Below are 22,399 nucleotides of genomic sequence, written 5' to 3' on the forward strand. Positions count from 1 at the left end.
CAGTGTGTCTTCTGTACATCATTATCACTCTGAAGTGCCCTTAAGATACAGTTGTCCCAGGTACCAGAAGTGATATTTTTCCAGAGTTATTTTAGGGAATCTTAATTTTGATGCAGCTTGTAAATAACTAATAACTGTAAAGATAATTTGAAGTGTTCATTTCTCTTTGTTTCAGACCTAACACTGGGTTATCATACTTTGAAGAGGAGAAAACAGATTTGATGCAGAGATACTCTAGAATAGATCAAGCTGATGCAGGTTAGTGTAGATCGAGACTCACTGGGGATTGTGGCTAACTATAGATTGTAACTCACTGTACATTGTAAATCATAGTAGATTGTAACTCATTGTAAATTGAAGCACACTGTCAATTGAACCTCATAGCAAATAAGAACTCACTGTAGATTGTAGCTCCCTGTAAATTGTAGCTCATAGCTCACTGTACATTGTAGCTCCCTGCAGTTCTCTGTAGGTTGTTGCTCTCTGTAGGTTGTAGCTAGTAACTCACTGTTACACAAGATGTAACACATAGCTCACTGTAGATGTAACTCGTAGCACTATGTAAATTTAAGCTCCTTGTAGCTCAAAGCTTACTGTAGATGTAATTGTTATCCCCCGACGAAAGTCGGAGGGATATAGTTTTGGCGTTGTCCGTCTGTCCGTCCTTCCCTCCGTCTTTCTGTCCATCCGTCCTTCCGTCCGTCCGGAGCCATATCTAGGAAATGGTTGGGAATATTTATTTAAAACTTAATATACGTGTTCACCACTATGAGTTCTTGCGGCCCGTCAAGTTTCAGTCAGATTGCCCAAGTAACACCAGAGTTATGGCCCTTAGAAGTTTCTAGTGTTAACTATGTAGGGTACTATAAATATGGCAATTTCTGCATCATAACTTTTGGTATATTTGACCTAGAGCTATGAAACTCAAACAGAATTTAGATCACCATAATGTGGTTGTGTACACACAATTTCATTTGGATTTATTTGTAAATTAAGAGTTATTGCCCTTTAATTGTATAAAAATCCACATATTTCTACATAACAAACTTACCATTTGGTAGAATTTCATTAAATTTCTTTCATTCTTTTCCATGAACATTTATTGTAAACATGTGAAGTTGTGTACCCACACCTGGTCACCCCTTTACCTTAATCACACCCTCCCCCTCCCGACACCCCCTCACCCCCCCCAAAAAAAATCCTTATTTTAGATTTTTTTTCAAACAAACTTCATATACATGTTCACCACTATGAGGTTATGGGGCCTATCAAGTTTCAGACAGATTGCCCAAGTAACACCAGAGTTATGGCCCTTAGAAGTTTCTAGTGTTAACTATATAGGGTACTATAGATATGGCAATTTCTGCATCATAACTTTTGATATATTTGATCTTGAACTATGAAACTTTAACAGAATTTAGAGCTCTATAATGTGGTTGTGCACACACAATTTCGTTCGGATTTATTTGTAAATTAAGAGTTATTGCCCTTTAATTGTCTGAAAATCCACATATTTGTACATAACAAACTTACCATTTGGCAGAATTTCATCGAATTTCTTTCATTCTTTTCTGTGAACATTTATTATAAATATGTGAAGTTGTGCACCCACACCTGGTCACCCACTTGCCTTGGTCACACCCCCTCCCCCCCCCCCCCCCCCCCCCCCACCAAAAAAATTTTTTTTTTTCATTTCTTATTTTAGATTTTTTCCAAACCTTCCATGATTATTTATTAACATGCAAGTTGTACCATTCCTCCACCTCACTCCTCCACCCAGTCATGCCCATCACTGATCATGAATTCTCTGCCCCCCCCCCCCCACCACTCCCCCACCTTCACCCTTTTTTGTTTGTTTTCATTTTTAATTTTCCATCAATATTTATAATCAACATGTGAAAGTTTGTTTCCTCTCCCGTTCCCCCGCATCCCCACCCCCGAAAAAATAAATATATATACATATACATATATCTATTTCCATTCCTTTTTTAGCTCACCTGTCACATAGTGACAAGGTGAGCTTTTGTGATCACCCCTCGTCCGTCGTCCGTCCGTGCGTCGTCAACAATTTCTTGTCTGCACGATAGTGGTTTCATTTATGATTTTATTTTAACCAAACATGCACACAACTTGTATCACCATAAGATCTTGGTTCCTGTCTTAAACTGGCCAGATCCCATTATGGGTTCCAGAGTTATGGCCCCTGAAAGGGCCAAAATCAGCTATTTTGACCTTGTCTGCACAATAGCAGCTTTATTTATGATTTGATTTTTACCAAACTGGCACACAACTTGTATCACCATAAGATGTCGGTTCCTTTCTTGAACTGGCCAGATCCCATTATGGGTTCCAGAGTTATGGCCCCTGAAAGGGCCAAAATCAGCTATTTTGACCTTGTCTGCACAATAGCACCTTTATTTATGATTTTATTTTTACCAAACTGGCACACAACTTGTATCACCATAAGATCTTGGTTCCTTTCTTGAACTGGCCAGATTTCATTATAGGTTCCAGAGTTATGGCCCCTGAAAGGGCCAGAATTAGCTATTTTGACATTGTCTGCACAATAGCAGCTTCATTTATGATTTTATTTTAACCAAACTTGCACACAACTTGTATCGCTATAAGATCTTGGTTCCTTTCTTGAACTGGCTAGATTCCATTATGGGTTCCACAGTTATGGCCCCTGAAAGGGCCAGAATTAGCTATTTTGACCTTTTCTGCACAATAGCAGCTTCATTTATGATTTAAATTTAATCAAACTTGCACAAAACTTGTGTTGCCATAAGATCTCAGTTCCTTTGTTGAACCGGCTAGATCCCCTAATGGGTTCCAGAGTTATGGCCCCTGAAAGGACCAAAATTAGCTATTTTTACCTTGTCTGCACAATAGCAACTTCATTTATGATTTGATTTTAACCAAACTTGCACACAACTTGTATCACCACAAGATCTTGGTTCTTTTCTTGAACTGGCCAGATTCCGTCATGGGTTCCAGAGTTATGGCCCCTTAAAGGTCCAAAATTGGCTATTTTGGCTTTTGCAGCCATATAGAGACTTCATTTATGGTTTTATTTGATACAAACTTCCAAAATATCTTCAACAACAATAAATCCTGGATTCCTTGACAAATCAGATCCAATCGTAGTTTCCAGAGTTATTTTTTTTATCTGATTACCTCCCCTGATTGTAGTCAAAATGGATTTATATCAGTAAGTACTTATAGGACTTATTTGAAATTTCATTATTGTCATTAGTTGGACTGAGCCAATCAGGGTAGATAACTATGGACTGATTTTATGTCAAATTACCTCCCTTTATTTCAAATTAAAATGGATATATCTCCGTAACTAATGAAGATACTGATCTGAAATTTCATTTATGTCAACAGATTTATTTGGCAGATCCTTCTTTTGTTCACTTACAATAATTTTCTTTTAGATTACTTCCCTTTTACGTTACTATAAATAGCTTATTTTTAGTAACTTTTTGATTATTGGTCGTAGGGAAAACCCGAGACCACTTTTCTGTGGTACAACATGGATGGTACCTCGAATTTTTAGGTGTATTTTGACATATCTGTACCTTGTAAGAATTTTGTTTTTCTGTTTGGTTAAATTTCTTACTTTGTTGTTCCTGTCCTTTGGACTTAGATATTTTTTCTGAGGACCTTCTTGTCCTCAAGTGCAATGATAACAGGTGAGCGATATAGGGCCATCATGGCCCTCTTGTTATTTTTTTTTACAATGTTCAAACCTTCAACATGTTAAGTTGTGACTGCACAAACCTTGCCCTCAGCCATGTTCAAGATATCTTACCTGTGTTCTCTTAAGGACATCTATTCTTTTAAGTTCAAAGAACTTGTTAAACAGCAACACCTGGTGCCAAACCACTCAAAGACAGTATTTCGTTCCAGTTAAACTTCAAGCTCACATTTCAGTTAACTGCATTTAATTTTAAAAGCTAAGCTTATTACAGTAAGCATATCCCATTCAAAATAAATTCTTTAGTCAGGATCAAAGTATCATACATTTATTATGTACTCTTTAATTAAACATTTGTTTTCTGTTTAAATTGATTTTTACTAATGGAATTATTTGCTTCTTATTAACATCCTTAACTTTTTTGCCGGATATATTTTTTTGCCATTCCTCACCACAAACCCTTTCGGTGGGGGATACCAATTCATCGAATTTGCTTGTTGCTCACTGTAGAATGTAGCCTCCTGTAGCTCGTAGCTCACTGTAGATGTTACTCATAGCTCAATGTAGATGTAACTCTTAGCTGTCTGTAGATTGCAGCTGGTAGCTCACTGTAGATGTAACTCATAGCTTACTGTAAATGTAACTCATAGCTCTCTGTAGATTGTAGCTTCCTGTTGCTCGTAGATGTAATTTGTAGCTCCCTATTGAGTGTATCTCATTTAAGATTTAACTCACTGTAGATTGTAGCTCGTAGCTCCCTGTAGATCATAGCTCACTGTAGATTGCAGCTCACTTTAGATTGCAACTGTCTGTAGATGGAAGCTCACAACAAATTTGAACTCACTGTAGATTGTAGCTCCTAGCTTCTTGTAGATTGTAGCTCATAGCTCCCTGTAGATTGCAGCTCTCATTAGATTGTAACTTTCTGTAGATTGAAGCTTACATTTATTTTTACCTTATTTTAACAGTGCAGCTTGAAAATTTAACATTAGGTATGGACATTAAACATTAGCAAGTATTATGTCAGAAAACACAACCAAATACAAAATAATTGATTGTTTGGAGAGAAAATACCTGATTAAAAAGGAAGATGTTTTTATAAAAAAAAACAGTTCTTCACAACTGAATTTAATCTTATATAGAGCAAAAGCCTTGGTACAGCAAACAAGTTTAGCTCTCCACAGTAAGGTTGTAGAACAAACGTAAAATAGCCTGGACTTCTTTCCATTACGTTACTGACACAGAGTTCAAAATAGTTTTAAATTAAGTATTAAGTGGCTGTGATATTGTAATTTCACACAGATTTTCATGTGCTGTTGCCAGATCAAAAGCTAGACAAAAATACCCACATTATTGTGACAGGGACAGTCATTAATGCTTTTTGCAGAACAGATTTTGGTTTGTCCTACACTTTCAAGGAACATTAATATCACATATCTTTGTTCAAAACCATTTATAAAGCACAACTAATTGGAAGATTTATTATTTCAGAGAAAGGCTGGAAAGAACAGTATGAAATAACAAAGACAAGTTGTGTGCATGGTTCTCATTGTAAGAATAGAGACTTCTGTAAAGGTAAGGTTTCCAGGTACTTCACTGAACTGGTGGTTGTCTTCCCCTACTGTCAAACTATTTACAACATCTGTTGGTTTGAATCTTATGTAGTATAGTTTCATGTAATGAAGAAACTCAGCTGGCTTATAGAATTTCTGTACTTCTACTCTTGACGCATGCATGAGCCTGAAAAAATACTTGATGGGACACCTTGGGCTTTTCCCATCATTAAAACTTGGAGGTCACAATACAATTAACCTAATTTACCTAAACTTTTTTTAAACCCAACTTGGCCATCTAACAAGACACCAAACTGGAGACCAAGGATCTATTACTTTTCACAGTAAAATGACTCAAACTTTAAGCTAACTTAGAGGTCCTGTTTAATAGGGTATTTTACCTTGCATCAGACTTTACTGTTGACCAGCATGAAGAAGATTGAGTACTCTGCCAGTGTATCTGGCCATGTCTGTTTTATTCTGTTGGGTTTAACATCGCACCTACACAATTTTAGGTCATATGGCGACTTTCCAGCTTTTTAATGGTGGAGGAAGACCCCAGCTGCCCCTCCATGCACAATTTCATCACAACCGGGCACCTGGGTAGAACCACCGACCTTTCGTAAGTCAGCTGGATGGCTTCCCCACGTGAAGAATTCTATGCCCCAAATGAGGTTTCGAACCCACATCGATGAGGGGCAAATGGTTTGAAGTCAACGACTCTAACCACTCGGCCACGGAGGCCCCTGGCCATGTCAATAAATGAACATACACACCAGGTATATCACAGAGTATTTGAACTTGTTTTAAAGTCAGAAGCTAATGTTGAGTCTATGTTTGCTATATGAAAGATAGTTTTCTTCGTGATTTTATTTTCAGTTAAAGTAAATTACAGTCTACATCAGCTGTGTGGAAGTATTGTAAAGTTTATGATTTATTTCAGTCAGAAGCAGATGTTAAGCCTACTTCATTGTTAACTTTGTGATTTTATTTCCAGTCGGAAGCAGATGTTATTGTTCACACCCGCTGTGTGGAAGTCTTGTTAACTTTGTGATTTTATTTCCAGTCGGAAGCAGATGTTACTGTTCACACCCGCTGTGTGGAAGTCTTGTTAACTTTGTGATTTTATTTCCAGTCGGAAGCAGATGTTACTGTTCACACCCGCTGTGTGGAAGTCTTGTTAACTTTGTGATTTTATTTCCAGTCGGAAGCAGATGTTACTGTTCACACCCGCTGTGTGGAAGTCTTGTTAACTTTGTGATTTAATTTTCAGTCAGAAGGAGATATAACAGTCTATGTCTGCTCTGTGGAAGTATTTTTAACTTTATGCCTTTATTTTCAGTTGGAAGCCGATGTTACAGTCTACATCTGCTGTGTGGAAGTATTGTAACTTTTATGAATATTCTTGAAACTACCCTGAATAGGAATGCTACACAGTTAAATCTCAGGTAAGGAATGAAATATTTTCAGGAACAAACTTAAAATTTGTCTTTTGTCAAAATTTGATTTCACATTGATCAGAATAAGCACTAGCCTGAATGTGAAAATGTAGTAAATATAAATTTGGGCTGATAACAGTTCTCGAATTCATAAAAGCAGAAATGTACTCCAGATTGTCAGAAATTTTATAGATAGATAGAGGCTACATTTTGCAATCAGTTTCAATCAAACTTGCACACAACTTGTATTGGCATAATATCTTGGCTGCTTTCAAAAACTAGCCAGATCCCATCACAGGTTCCATAGTTTGAAACCGAGTCATGTGGGGTCAAAAAATAGGTCATCACTTAAATCAAAGGAAATGCTTGTTAACATTGTAGAGACCACATTTATTACCCTATCTTCATGAAACTTAATCAGACTGTTTAGCTGGATGATTCAAAGGCCAAATTTAACAGGTGAGCTATATATGGTCATAATGACCCTCTTGTATTGTTATGCCCCCGAAGGGAGGCATATTAGTTTTCAACTATTCGTCCGTTCATTAGTTAGTTCGTTCGCCACAATGTTAACTTTTTGCATGAAGGCACTTTACTCGCGAACCACTGCACCCAGGACCTTCAAACTTTACATGCTGATAGTACTTATGAGTACACGACCCCTTCTGACTTTGGGTCACCAGGTCAAAGGTCAAGGAGCTGCGCGGGGGTTGTGGGGGGCGGGGTGGGAGGCATTTGTCACCATTAGTGACAGCTCTTGGTAGTAGGTCAATTACAGGACTTTGATCTGTAAATTGACTATGAGATATATTACTGTCTTCATTCAGTAAGATTTTTTACCATCTGTTTCATCATTTTCAGTAAATCAGAATCATCACTAAGAGTTGTACCTGTGAAGTTGAACGATGGTGAACGTGTTGTAGGAATACGATTCCCACAGCTCCTCATTCCAGAGGTGGAGACAGCATTAAAGGAACAGAGATTTATTGAGAAAGTTCAGCAGTCTGTATGTTTTACATAGCATTTTTAGTTTGTTAATATTCAGAAGTCTTTCTATCACTTCTTAAGCAATAACCACACCCTCCCCACCAAGTAAAAAATAGACAGAAGAATGATATTAATGATAAAGACACTAAAAGGTTAGCAATTGTCTTTTACAATAAAAAAGAAGCAAAATCCTTGTCTAAATATTTTGTACACAGCAGTTAAAAGAAAAAATCTGTTTTTAGCTTGACTATACGAAGTATAAGGAGAGCTATCCTACTCGCCCCGGCGTCGGCGTCTTTCCACGTCCTCACCTTGGTTAAAGTTTTGGTGCACTTTCTCTTTTTTCAACTTATCTCTGTAATTACTTGATGGATTTAATTCAAACTTGTAATACTTATTCCTCATCATCATCCACATCATCTGACATAAGGGCGATAACTCTGGTACCAATATTTCATGAATCATCCCCCCTTTTCACTTAGATTTTCAGGTTAAAGTTTTGATACACTTTCACTCTATCTCTGTTATCACTGAATGGATTTGATTCAAACTTAAAATAGTTGTTCAACATCATCACCCACATTATATGACACAAGGTGCATAATTCAGGCACCATTTTTTCATGAATTATTTCCCCTTTTTACTTAGAATTTCAGGTTAAAGTTTTGGTGCACTTTCACTACCACTGTTATTACTGAATGGATTTGATTCAAACTTAAAATAGTTGTTCAGCATCATTGCTCACATCATATGAGACAAGATGCATAACTCTGGCACCATTTTTCATTAATTATTCCCCTTTTTACTTAGAATTTCAGGTTAAAGTTTTATGCACTTTCACTCTGTCTCTGTTATTATTGAATGGATTTGAATTAAACTTAAAATAGTTGTTCAGCATCATCACCCACATCATATAACACAAGATGCATAACTCTGGCACCATTTTTTCATGAATTATTCCCCTTTTTACGTAGGATTTCAGGTTAAAGTTTTATGCACTTTTTCTCTATCTCTATTATTACTGAATGGATCTGATTCAAACTTAAACGATTGTTCAACATCATCACCCACATCATATAAGACAAGATGCATAACTCTGGCACCATTTTTTCATGAATTTTTTCCCTTTTTACTTAGAATTTCAGGTTAAAGTTTTGGTGCACTTTCACTCTACCTCTGTTATTACTGAATGAATTTGATTCAAACTTCAATAGTTGTTCAACATCATCACCCACACTATATGACACAACCTGCATAACTCTGGCACCAGTATTTAATGAATTATGCCCAATTTTGCTTAGGATATACTTATATAGTGTTTTAATACATTTTATCTTTACCTCTCTTATTACTTTAAGTTGATATTTTTGACATAGACTCAGGCTATTGTGCAATATCTTCATCCACAACTGGAGTCATTAAACACTCTAGTGACAGTCCTAGTTTCCTCAGATGTGCCCAGTTTCACTATCCAGCATCAAAATAGTCGAGCACGCTGTCTCCTATGACAGCTCTTGTTAAGTTAAGCTCCCTATGTTGGAACTGGGTTAATGGGCCGAGTGTGAGCAACTTGTAACAAAAAATGGAAACTACTTTTGCAGTTAAAAAGTCTCATGAGAGTACTTAAGCTTCCTTTTACATAACAATGACAATTAAGTTATGACTGGGATTAATTATAGTTGTTTATGTCGTGCATATTCATGTATGTATGGCAAACAAAATGAATCATATCATTCCATAGAAAGGAAGTCAGTTTGTGTTACTACTTTTCAGTTTTCTTGACAGTTAACTGTTAGCATGGCATGAACAGGGTCTGCTTTGTGTCCGGTCCATAACTCTGTCATTCATTAAGGGAATTTAATTTCACTTGGCACAAATGTTCCCCGTGATGAGACGACGTGTTATGCGCAAGACCCGGACCCCTACCTCAAAGGTCAAGGTCACAGGTTAATTATTGAAGGTCAAAGTTCAACGGTGCTTTTCTCCTGTCTGGTCCATAACTCTCCCATTCATTAAGGGATTTTAATATTACTTGGCACAAATGTTCCCCATGATGAGATGACATGTCATGCCCAACACCAAGAACCCTGGCTTAAAGGTCAAGATCGCACTTTGAGATCAAAGGTCAATAGGATTTTTTCCTGTCTGGTCTATAACTTTGTCATGCAAGGCATGATTTAAATATCAGTTGGTACAAATATTTCCCAGGATGAGACAGCATGTCATTTGCAAAACCTGAGCTCTAAGTCTAAGGTCAAGGTCACACTTAGAGGCCAAAGGTCTATGTCTCGAGCATTTCTTTTTTAGCTCACCTGACTGAAAGTCAGGTGAAGCTTTTAGTATGTTCTTTTGTCCGTCGTCCGTCTACAATTGAGCTTGTGTTCACGATAGCGCTTTCATTTCTTATTTGATTTGAACCAAACTTGCACATAACTTGTATCTCTATTAGACCTCGGTTCCTTTCGAAAACCAGCCATATTGCACGATGGGTCTTCGAGTTATGCCCCCTGAAATGGCTAAAATCTGCACAATTGAGCTTGTGTTCACGATAGCGCTTTCATTTCTTATTTGATTTGAACCAAACTTGCACATAACTTGTATCTCTATTAGATCTCGGTTCCTTTCGAAATCCAACCATATTGCACGATGGGTCTTGGAGTTATGCCCCCTGAAATGGCTAAAATCTGCACAATTGAGCTGTGTTTTACGATAGCGCTTTCATTTTATTTGATTTGAACCAAACTTGCACATAAACTTGTATCTCTATTAGATCTCGGTTCCTTTTGAAAACCAGCCATATTGCACGATGGGTGTTGGAGTTATGCCCCCTGAAATGGCTAAAATTGCAGATTTTAGCCTTGTGTTCACGATAGCGCTTTTATTATTTTTGCATGTTCACCAAACTTGTTTAACTCACCTCACCGATATTTCTAGAAAATTTGTTCAAATTATGGCCCCAGGGTCAAAATTGGCCCTGCCCCAGGGATTACTTGTTTTTTTACATAGACTTGTATAGGAAAATCTTTAAAAATCTTTTTGTCTGAAACTACAATGGCTAGAGTTTAGATATTTGGTGTGTAGTATTGTCTAGTGGACCTCTAGGTAAAGAATATACAAATCGTGGCCCTGCAGTCAAAATTGGCCCCACCCTGGGGACTACTTGTTTTTACCTAGACTTATATAGGAAAATCTTTAAAAATCTTTTTATCTGAAACCACAATGACTAGAGCTTAGATATTTGGTATGTAGCATTGTCTAGTGGACCTCTACAAAGATTATTCAAATCATGGCCCTGGAGTCAAAATTGGCCCTGCCCCAGGGGCTACTTGTTTTACATAGAATTATAGAGGGAAATCTTTAAAAATCTTTTTGTCTGAAACTACAATGGCTAGAGTTTAGATATTTGGTGTATATCATTATCTAGTTGACCTCTACCAAGATTGTTCAAATCATGGCCCTGGGGTCAAGATTGTCCCCGCCCCAGGGGATACTTGTTTTTACATAGACTTATATAGGAAAAACTCTTGATTTAAAAAATTCATAAAAAATAGAAGACATGATATTTGAACCTGGAGAAAAAAAATATGAATTATGATTTTCATCAAGGATTGCTTTGGTCGAGATGTTGAGGGTGTGGGCCCAACCGGGTTGGCTGAGCCTATATTGCACCATTATCTCCTGTGAAACTGTTGAGCCAAATTAAGGAAACTTTACAGGAATGATCCTTGGGTGGTCCTCTACCAAAATTGTTCAAATAACATTTTCAGTCATTAACTGTTCTCCTACAACCATAGTGCCTCATTGGCTTGTCCGGTGAGCGACCCAGGCCACTTGGCCCTCTTGTTATGCATGGAGGGATTTTGATGAAACTTGGCACAAATGTTCACCACTATGAGACGCATTTGTTGTGCGCAAGGACCAGGTCGCTAGGTTTTTAAAGGTCAAGGTCATACTTAGAGGTCAAAGGTTAAATTTAGGAATGACTGTCCAGAGCATTTCTTCTCCATGCATGGAGATTTTGATGTACTTGGCACAGATGTTCATTGCCACAAGGCACCATTTTTTAAGAATTACCTCCTTTATTGTTTACTTTAAATAGATTATATTGTTACTTTTTTAGTACTGGCTGTAGGGAAAAGTCAAGACCACTTTCCTGTGGTACAACATGCATGTTACATTGAATTTTTAGATGTATTTTGACCTGTCCCTACCTGGTAAAGAGTTTTGTGTGGACTTCTTCATAATTAGCCAAAATAAATACATATGAAAGCAACTATAGGTTTATCATGTATGCAAATTTTAATCCAAGTGTTTTGTTATAACATATTGTATATACAGTACAATATTGTTTATACATCATTGACATATATCAATTCATAATTATACTGCAGTAGAAACAATAAGGTGCCTTCCAGAAGGGGACTTTGTATTGCATGGCAATACTTCATTCACTTGTTTTTATAGATTTTGTTATTGTGCCATCCCACTTTAGTAAATGAAATCCCAGTAAAAAAAATTCTTTGTTTTATCTTTTAAATTATGAAAATCTCAGATGCATTTCCCAGCGAAACGACCACTTATATATGCCAGTGAAATAAATAATTCCACAGTAGTTTAAGTGGTTCTTTCCATGATACTGAGGTATAGATTGCCATCGACTTTTATACCTGAAAAAAAGAAATTTGAGTATTTTTTCATATTTTCAGCAACCACAAATGTCCCAGTACTTATCTTCAAGTCAAGGAGCTTATAATGGACTCTCCCAAACATTCCTGATGTCACAGATTATGAATGGACAATCTCCCAATGCGCATGGACTCTTCCAAGGAAGCCAGTTATCTCAGCAAGTAAATAGTACCCCTTCATCACAAAATGGACTATCACAGTCTTCAGGAGTGACTCAGTTACTCAATAAAATCTGGAAAGTAGATCCCTCGGAAGCACCGAGAACAATGCAAACAGTGAAAATTGCAGACTCGGTTTGATCGAGTCTGTTCATGAGCAGTAATGGAAAATGCTACACTGCCCACGCCCCCTAACACCGGCTTAAGCAGTATTCAAACCCTTCTGAAAATTTGGACCAATCAACTTCTTCAGAACAAACTACTGTGCCAAATGGATCGAACTCAGATACTCTGAAGACCATAGTGCAGGAAGTTGCACCAGTTAAGTCTAAATTTTTAACAAAAGCTCTGACACCTCCAGTAACTATAAAAAAAACTTTTTCAAGCCATCTGTTAAGTCCAAAGACCTAGTTGACCAAAAGTCTGCTAAGTGATAAAGTTTCTTCATACTTTAACAATATTTCTTCAAAGAAAAGACGTTTAGATGATAAAGCAAGTTCTCAGCCTAACAAAAGGCCAAAACAGGCCACACTGTTTTCAACATTGAAGAAAATGGCAACAAAAAAGGAAGAGGAAGAAAATAAATTAGCAACTTGCCCCATCTGTAACAAAGTATTTGAAAAGGGTATTTCAAATATGGATTTGAAATCACACATAGATAACTGTATTATAGAATAATTTGGATTTTGAATTAGTAGACAAAAGTACAATGCAGTGTTAGACTGATCTGTAGCAGAGTCATTGAGAAATGTGTTTCAAATGTGAATCGAGTTTGTGTATAGAGAACTGTATTATAGAATAATTAGACTGTGATACAGGTTGTAATGTTAACTTTACTTCTGTAGAACTTAGATGATCAAAGATATTGCAGAAAAATAGAACAGTAATACAGATATTGATGCTTTGTACTTTTTGGTATGCTGGTATACACAAGCTTTCTGTGGAGTTGCAGTTCAAAAAATGTTTATTAGTACATGTACAAAAAAAAAATCAAAAGTACAACAAAATACAGCTTTTTAAACACCTACATGATATTCTTGTTCCTGTTGTTTTTATCACAAGTTTTACACAATAATACACTTCTTTTTCCCATTTTTTTTGACACATCTTGCACAAAATACAGGGACCTCTTTGGCCAAGTGGTTAGGGTCACAGCCTTTTTATCACATGTCCCTCACTGCTGTATGTTTGAAACCTTGCTTGAGGTGAAGAAGTCTTTCAGGTTAGGAAGCAATCCAGCATGATTTAGGAAGGTTTTACCCTGGTGCCAGACAGGATGCTCAGAGAGGATCAAAATCTGAAAAGTCACCATCTTAATTATAATTGTGTTGATGTGATGTTTAACCCAGCAAAACAAAGTACACCTTTTTCCTATTCTGTATAACATAGTTTTACACAAAATACACCCTGTCCCCATTCTAATGTTTTTACAGAAAATAAACCAGTTTCTGGTTATATTTAGTGTTAAATACTGCATGCAAGTATCTACATGTACTTGAAGACTGCTGTGGAACTGGATTAGAATTACTGTGGCAGATAAAAAGCTCTTGCAGTAGATTCCAAGATATAATTGGTAGGATCATTTGCTTGTATTATAGCCCGGCTTATAAGTCATTCGATCTTGCACTTTTTAGTAGAGACAAGCCATGAACATAAAATGATTGAAGGTTATGTCAAATAGAAATCTGGATATGGAACACTGACTTTTCGCACCTTCTCTTGTCAGGGGCAGACAACTCATATAAAGGATATTTTCAGTAAATTTCTTTTTAAATCGTCATATTTCACTCGATTTTTAATGAATCTTTAATATAAGTGTTTTGTGTTAATATCTTACTGTTTATAGTATCAAAAGCAGGTTTACTCTCAAGCTTATTCATGCGCAACGACTTCCGTTATTTTGATAAAAATGCTCTTAGTAGTTATATTTTTTAATGAATCCTGACAAAATTGTTATATAATTTATCTTTATAGGAATGCAAAATTGAAATAATGTAAATAAATAATATATTTCAGAAAAAGAATAAAATATTCATTGTGATTTATGAACAGCTACCGTTCATTCTTTTTTTATTAAAATTACTGTAAAATGTTTGAAATATAATACTCATTTTTCAATACAAAACCCTTAAAACAACATGTATTACACTTTTGTGACATTATCTGCAAACGAATATATCATTTTCCTGAAAAATAATCAGTTAACGCAATTAAAAGGGAGGTAATCGGTAAATGGAAATATATTGTGCATATTTGTCGCATTACCGTGATTTATATGTTATAATATTGGTATTGGTTAGTCTCTTATGTATTTAGATTAAAAGGTTCGTGGTCTCATAAAGAATAACTAAGTGGAATCATTCATGGCGATTTACCATTAAATAAATTGCACATTCTGACCTAGCTGGATTTGGTTGCAGTTTAATAAACAAAAAAAAAGTAGTCAATATCTGTATATTTAAGAAATAAGAATTAATATCACTAGGGCGTAGCTCGAGTGATATAATTATACGCATCAGATGACAAACAATGAAGAGCATATCACTAAATTTGATATATTATTTCGATTCTTACACGTTACGAAGGACTTTAAAGCACGTCTCGGTAGCCTAGTGGTAAAAACAAAGACAAATATCAAACAGGGAATGCCACGTACCAAAATCGCAGCCTCCCCAAAACGAAACCTACATCACGCAGACGTGCACACCACAAACACACACACATACACATACACGTGCACACACACAAAGCCAACACACGAGGACAAAACGAACAAAGGAACACACACACACACGCACACACACACACAAAGCCAACACAAGAGGACAAAACGAACAAACAAAGGAACACAGTGAGGCACCGCCTTGGAACGGTCAGTGGCAAAAACACCACTGGGGAGCTTAAACCGGTTTATGGTGCGCACCCAACCTCACTCTTACCCCCACCATGTTCCAAAGACACGGGACAGTGTAAATAAAAGTAATCCCCTCCAGGTGAATCTCTAAAACACGTAATGGAAACAAAAAGGCATGGCATGTAAGACCGTCCCCTCTGAGTGCGGGAGGTCGTGGGTTCGATCCCTGGCCGCGTCATACCAAAGACATAAAAATGGTACTAGCAGCTTCCTCGCTTGGCGCTCAGCATTGAGAGGATAGTGCAAGGACTGGTCAGCCCGGTGTCAATATAATGTGACTTGGTGGGGTATTTTTTGTAAAGTCTAACGTCGCACCGACACAATTATAGGTAATATGGCGACTTTCCAGCTTTGATGGTAGAGGAAGACCCCGGGTGCCCCTCCGTGCATTATTTCATCACAAGCGGGCACCTGGGTAGAACCACCGACCTTCCGTAAGCCAGCTGGATGGCTTCCTCACATGAAGAATTCAACGCCCCGAGTGAAGGTCGAACCGACTTGGTGGGGTATCATGCCACGTGTCTACGGTGTGATATGCCAGTGTGGCAGCTCAATAAAGTTGGGCATTGTGCTCACTGCTACAAGTAGAAACCGTCGTTTATAAGACTGAAAAGTTGTTGAAAAAGACGTTAAACCCGAACACACACACACATCCTTGACGACATCCATCAAATACTAGTATTTGCCTATTTTCTATTTTGTGCAGATTTCTTTTCCTGTGCGACTGATGTAATAATTGTGACGTCAGAAAAATGTATTGATATATAAAAATACACAATAATCAGATAGGAAAATGAATTCGGTTGTGTTAGAATCTGCGATAAACAGTATGTGCATTTCAAAGTTACAAAGCAATGCATGAAAAAGTCACTTTTGGCAACATACTGAAAATGAAAATTCAGTATAAGTGGAACACAATAATTTTAAGTTCAAATTATGTTGATTACATGAATACAAGAAACCCAGATTCCAATTAGAACAATATTGTTTGTCAGCACAAAGAACTCCTGAATGTTTCGCGTGTTTTATTATCATTATTATTTTCAATATTATTACTGTATCTTTAATCATCCTTTATGTAATATAATAATAAAAATAATAATAATAATTATTATTATTAATATTATTATTAATATTAGCATTATTATAACATTAATGTAACTTATTATCATCTATATAATATCAAAATAATGATTAATATTATTATCATTCCACATTCAATAAATTTCTTTCAACTCCACTGCACACATCTTCATGGTCCAGTTGGGGTCCCTGCTGTGCTAATTGCCCTCTAATCAGTTACGGTTACATAATCGCTGATAAGCAGCAGATAAGATGGGAGTTGTATATTGGATTGGGGGGGGGGGGGGACACTTAAATAGTAGTGAATCTAGGCCTTTAAACCACCGCTCCTCCAAAATCGCTTATCGAGCGCTGTATGTGTGAGTGCCACCTGTACTTGGGAGCGCCGGTACCAGGGTGTGGTAAAGGTACTCACCTGTGTTGCAGGTACTGTGCTGCCATCTGTTGCACTTATCACAAGTAAATTAATTGCATGCTGTAACGGACGCACACTATTATTACATTCGATACACTTATCAGATTCAGACATTGTCACTTATCAAACCAGTCCCAAATTACAAATAAAACTACATTTAACTATATTTCAAATAATCACGTATATTTTAACACTGTTTTATGAAATGATATCGTATTCATAATCACATACTCGTCCCGGTGTCCCTGACAGTGTTGAAATGTCCCAGAAAATTAACAATACAGAGAAACAAAAATAACCACCCTAAAAACTAGTTTTCTTTCCCTATAAATTGTAGAATTTTACATGAATAAAACACAATAAACAGTCACAGGTGTCACATTGTGTATTCCAAATTATCCGATAATCAGTTTCATGCCCTCGAGCGGGACACATGTTGATTAAGCTAGCTCTGATCACCATTCATATTGCGCACTGCGATCTTTTGATGACCCAGATTAATTTACAGTCAGCTATTTTGATGACCCTGATTATGAATTGACAAAATTATGCAATCAGTAACAGTTTTATGATAATTTAATATTAGGAACAATAGCCGAAAATCTTGTTGTTGTTAGCACGTAGGCGGTGAAGCTACATGTAGCCTTGCTTGGAAGAAACAGCTGATAACGGTCAATTAAACGATAATTATTTTAAAAGGTTGTAATCTTTCAAAATGTAGATTGATTGTCACACATATTCTAAATTAAACTTTTGACTATTGAATGCCTTTGCCGGCCGATCCTTGAAAATTGATCCAACCCGAAATATTTTATATCGATTTTATCTACAAGATTTATTTCATTCCTTTGAGGATTCCATTTTATTAATGATAAGGTAAACTTTTAAGCTTTAAAAAGATACCAAATAAGCTGGATTCTAAATCACGATGACCAGGTTAATTCTTCGTATTAGCAAGTCTCCCAATTCAGTTCACCTCGGGAACGCAACCAATTCACGTGCCGAACTATAGACGTAAATTTCCCAATTTACCTCCCTTAGAAAGCTAGACGACATTTGCAACAAATTATTCCTAAGCGAGGGAACAATGTTTATCTCCGGAAACTGCATATAATTTTATGATATTTATGTATGAAACAGACGAACACTAATGTCACGGTGTATGCCCCGGACAAAGGGTAAAAATCCCGGAAATTTTAACTCGGAACCCCGGAAAGGTCTGGAAAAATTATGGCATGTATGTCGTATTAGTAATTTGGGGTTATTATCACAGGCACTTGTTTCGGTCAACAAAACACATACAATGCAATATTACACCCCCGTAGCCTCCAAATCAACTAAAGGTACGAAAGTCTGCTTGTACGAAATTTTAATGGGCGGAGTTCTCGGCGACTTTTTATTACGGTGCACGTAATATGCAACTTGACACCTATTGCAGTCAAAAGAGTACATATTTATCTATCGACGAAAAAAAACTGCAGGATATATTTTTTCTTCGTAAATAATTCAGTCCTAGAGCTGTCAACGTATCAAAATGAGTCAATTATTAATGTATGACATAATCGTCTGTCATTTATTTCTTAAAATACCATCGCCTTACTGATCATGGCGAGAGTTTTGACATTTATTAACTCCGTATAGTTAGTGGAAGTTATGGCAATGAATTTATTTAGTCAAAGTTTGAGCCTGTGGCTCCAAATGCGATAGGCAGCAGATGCCCTGCTTCATATGCGACGATGCTCCAAAGTGGGCCCTGCATATTAATGGAAGAAGAAGAAGGCTTCCTTTGCAGTAACATCCAAATGAAAAACCAAAACATCAGAGAAGTTGCCTACAAAACACTACTTAGAGTCTAGACCATAGGAAGAATATGCCTTTTTTGTGTGGAGCTCTCATACACAATCAAATATTACTAAAGTAGAAAAGGTTCAATGCAGAGCAGCCCGTTGGGTTAAAAACAACTATTCTAATTATGACAGTGTTATTAGCATGCAACATGAACTTGACTGGCAGACATTACGGGACCAACGTGACATGGCACGACTGACAATGTTCTACAAAACTGTGTATGGTTTGGTGGCGGTGCCTGTTCCATCATATCTCGTGGTGCCCGTGAGGAATCTTGGACGTTTCGACCCCAAGACATTTCAACCCCAAAATTTAATTTTCTTGGACAATTCGACCTCAAAGACATTTTGATCCCAAGACATTTCGACCCCTCAGAAATAGTTGTATGTTTTCATTTTATATTTCTTCCATTTTGCATATTTTAGAAAATATGAATATATAGATCTATGTAAATATTCTTTGTTTAAGTGAATCATACACAAAATACATGTCAGTGAATAAACCGCGCTGACCGGAAAGGACCGGCCGTATGTTTATTATTGGAACTAATTGAATTATTTCTTCATGTTTAATTTGATAATTTAAGAAGAAAATATATTATGAAAAATCAGTTTTTAAAAGAATTATATCATGTTTATATATGAGTATAAAAACGTTTACTGCATTTATTGCCAAAGCACAATTAATGTCCTTTGAATATATGCGGCGTAACAAACACGTACCTCTGATTAGTCCTGATAGAGTTTGATTGGATTATCACACCTATTGATTATATCAATTAATCAGTATATTTGTAAGCACACACAAGTGACATGTGACAAATAATGTCTAACAAGGTAGGTGCAGTTAAATATGATAAGCTTTTATTTAATTCAAAAGCTAACAAAATTATGGCGATTGTGGTTCATCCACGAGTGCGCAAATTTTCTGCAATAAACCCTACAAAAATACCATTTTATTTTATTTTCGTATTTTATTCATTTATGATATGATTGAATTATTTCAAAAATACCTTTAACTTACAAAATACAAGTGTATTCCGGTTATGGAAAATGTAGTCCGGTGTATCCCGGTTTTTAGGTAGATTCCGGTTTAATGTGTGACCGAAATCGCTTGAAGTTGTTAAAATCATACTTTTAAAATCATACTTTAAATCACGTGTATTTGCTAAAATATTTAATATAGAAAAAAGTAAAATACACTCTGTATAAATCGCTTGTTAAAATCATACTTTAAATCGGGTGCATTTGCTAAGATATTTGAATATAGAAACAAGAGCACCGCCAAGCGGGGCAATATACACCCGAAGGCTTACATCATAGGATGGGAGCAAAATTTTAAGAACTTGACTGTTGTAGCCCAAAGGACTGGAACAACAAAAGGAAAACTTCAAAAAACAAATCTAAGTCCACAAAAAAAATATTCAAAGTCTACAAAAAAAATCCTTATCAGGTACAGGTATGTAAAAATAGACCTAAAAATTGGAAATACCATCCATGTTGTACCACAGAAAACTGGTCTCGGTTTTTCCATACAGCCAATAATAAAAAAGTTTCAAAATAGGCTATTTACAGTAACATAAAAGGGAAGTAATTAAAAAAAATATATATTGTAAGTACAAAAAAGAGATCTGCCAAATAAAAACAAGAGCACTGCAATGCAGAGAAATATACACAAAGCAAAGTCATAATATATGACCTTTGACCCTTAAGTGTGACCTTGACCTTGAAGCGAGTCATCCGGAACATGCGCTCTGCACATCGTCACAGTGTGGTGAACATTTCTGCCAAGTTTCTTTGAAATCCTTCCAGCAGTTCAAGAGTTACAGAGCAGACACAAAACAAACTGATATGACTTTTGACCCCTAAGTGTGACCTTGACCTTGAAGCGAGTCATCCGAAACATGCGCTCTGCACGTCGGGCTTGGTGTGGTGAACATTTGTGTCAAGTTTCTTTGAAATCCTTTAAAGGTTTTAAGAGTTACAGAGCGGACACGAAACAAACGATATGACCTTTGACTCCTAAGTGTGACCTGACCTTGAAGCGTGACATCCAAAATATGCGCTCTGCACATCGTCTCGGTGTGGTGAACATTTGTGTCAAGTTTCCTTGAAATCCTTCAAGGGGTTCAAGAGTTACAGAGTGGACACAAAATTGCTAACGGACAGAGGGGACGGACAGTAATGACACCCCGTCAAAACATAATACGCCCCTTTGGGGGCGTTTTAAAAAAGTAATACGGCTCCCAAATTTTCCTTTACAGATTGAAATATGATAATTTTTTTTTCCCCTTTTTTAAAAGGGAAACAGTTTCCAATTTTTATTTTTTGCGAATGGGGTTTTCGTGTTTGATATTTACAACGGGAAGGAATGTCTTTCATAAAAGAAAAGACCCTTTTGTAATAACAAAAATATATGCTGTATTCTGTAAAGCAAATATTTTTATGTGTGCCAAAAAAATCGCTTACGAAAATAAATTAAATGCAAAAATAAGCATATTTTTTTTAATTTCCCCTATTGTTTTCTTTACATTTTCCCCAAATTAAAGATTTTTTTGACACATTTTTTAAATATGATGTCACCACAATCCTTAATTGATTTTTAACCCCAATGCGCACGCGAAAAAATATACCGTATGTTATCAACAAACTTTTAATTAGGTGGATAATCCCATCAAAAGATCACGTTTTTTTGATTAGGGTTTTAAATCAATATAATGAGATGGTGACATCTTAACTTCTTTTTAGTTACATTATAATTATTTTTATTTGGGTTTAATCCCCTAGAACGAGTGCATAGCACAAATTTTACATACGGGGCCCTTTTTTTTATTTGTAGTGTAAAAAGCAGGGGATTGCATCATCTTTTGTAAATTTTTTGGGTTTTTGAGGTAAATGTCAGATTTACCTGAAACCTCTCTTTTTTCTGTATTTTATAACTTTTAAATTTTTCCTTTAAAAAATTTATTAAAAACTGTTCAGTAATAAAAAGTTGATATTTTATAAACTTCAGTAATTTATGTTTTTATCCCAAAACCCCTATAATGGGCCTCAAAAAGTCAATTTAAATTCGCGCCCAAATAGTTAGATTCCCCGGCTATATCTGAATCCGTGAAAAAGAAAAAAATAAGAGTTCACCAAGGCCGTGAATCCCCCTGAAAATTTTTATTTTGGGGGGACATTACCCTTTAAAAAGACTGGACTAGATATCCTTGGCACACCCCTTACGAATTTTTGACAAATTTTCTGAATTATTTTCTTGCTAGAAATTTATGCTCGACGAGGTAAAATTATTTTTTAGTTTTTTATTTTTTTGCATTACGATTTTTATTTGGGAAATTTTTGTTCATTCTACAGAATTCTGTAAAAATTTACTTTTTTGGTATGTCAGGGTAATTTATTAAATTTTTCAGCTTTGTAAATTATTTAAAAGGGAGTCTAAACGTTTCGTTTATATAATGTTAGATTTGTACTGAAATTTGTAACTGATATTTATAAAGTACTTTGTTTCAAAAAATTTTGTCAAAATTTTGTTAAATTTTGGAACGCCCTTTCGATTGTATGGGTTTTGTATAAATTTATATGGCAAGTCTAGTGCCCTGTTTGTAATATAT

The 22,399-nt window shown here is 36.1% G+C and overlaps 1 protein-coding gene across 1 annotated transcript; it reads left to right on the plus strand.

The window, feature by feature from the left end:
- Positions 1-153: 153 nt before the first annotated feature.
- On the plus strand, positions 154-13,540 carry LOC128551634 (uncharacterized; the record flags this gene model as incomplete). The annotated part of the gene is made up of 5 exons (XM_053532531.1): positions 154-258; positions 5,195-5,278; positions 6,599-6,704; positions 7,557-7,701; positions 12,389-13,540. Coding segments are annotated over 5 exons (719 nt in total), but the record flags the coding sequence as incomplete, so codon positions are not given.
- Between the last annotated feature and the right edge of the window lie 8,859 nt (positions 13,541-22,399).

Source organism: Mercenaria mercenaria, unplaced genomic scaffold, assembly GCF_021730395.1.
Source record: "Mercenaria mercenaria strain notata unplaced genomic scaffold, MADL_Memer_1 contig_1403, whole genome shotgun sequence".
NCBI lineage: Eukaryota > Metazoa > Mollusca > Bivalvia > Venerida > Veneridae > Mercenaria > Mercenaria mercenaria.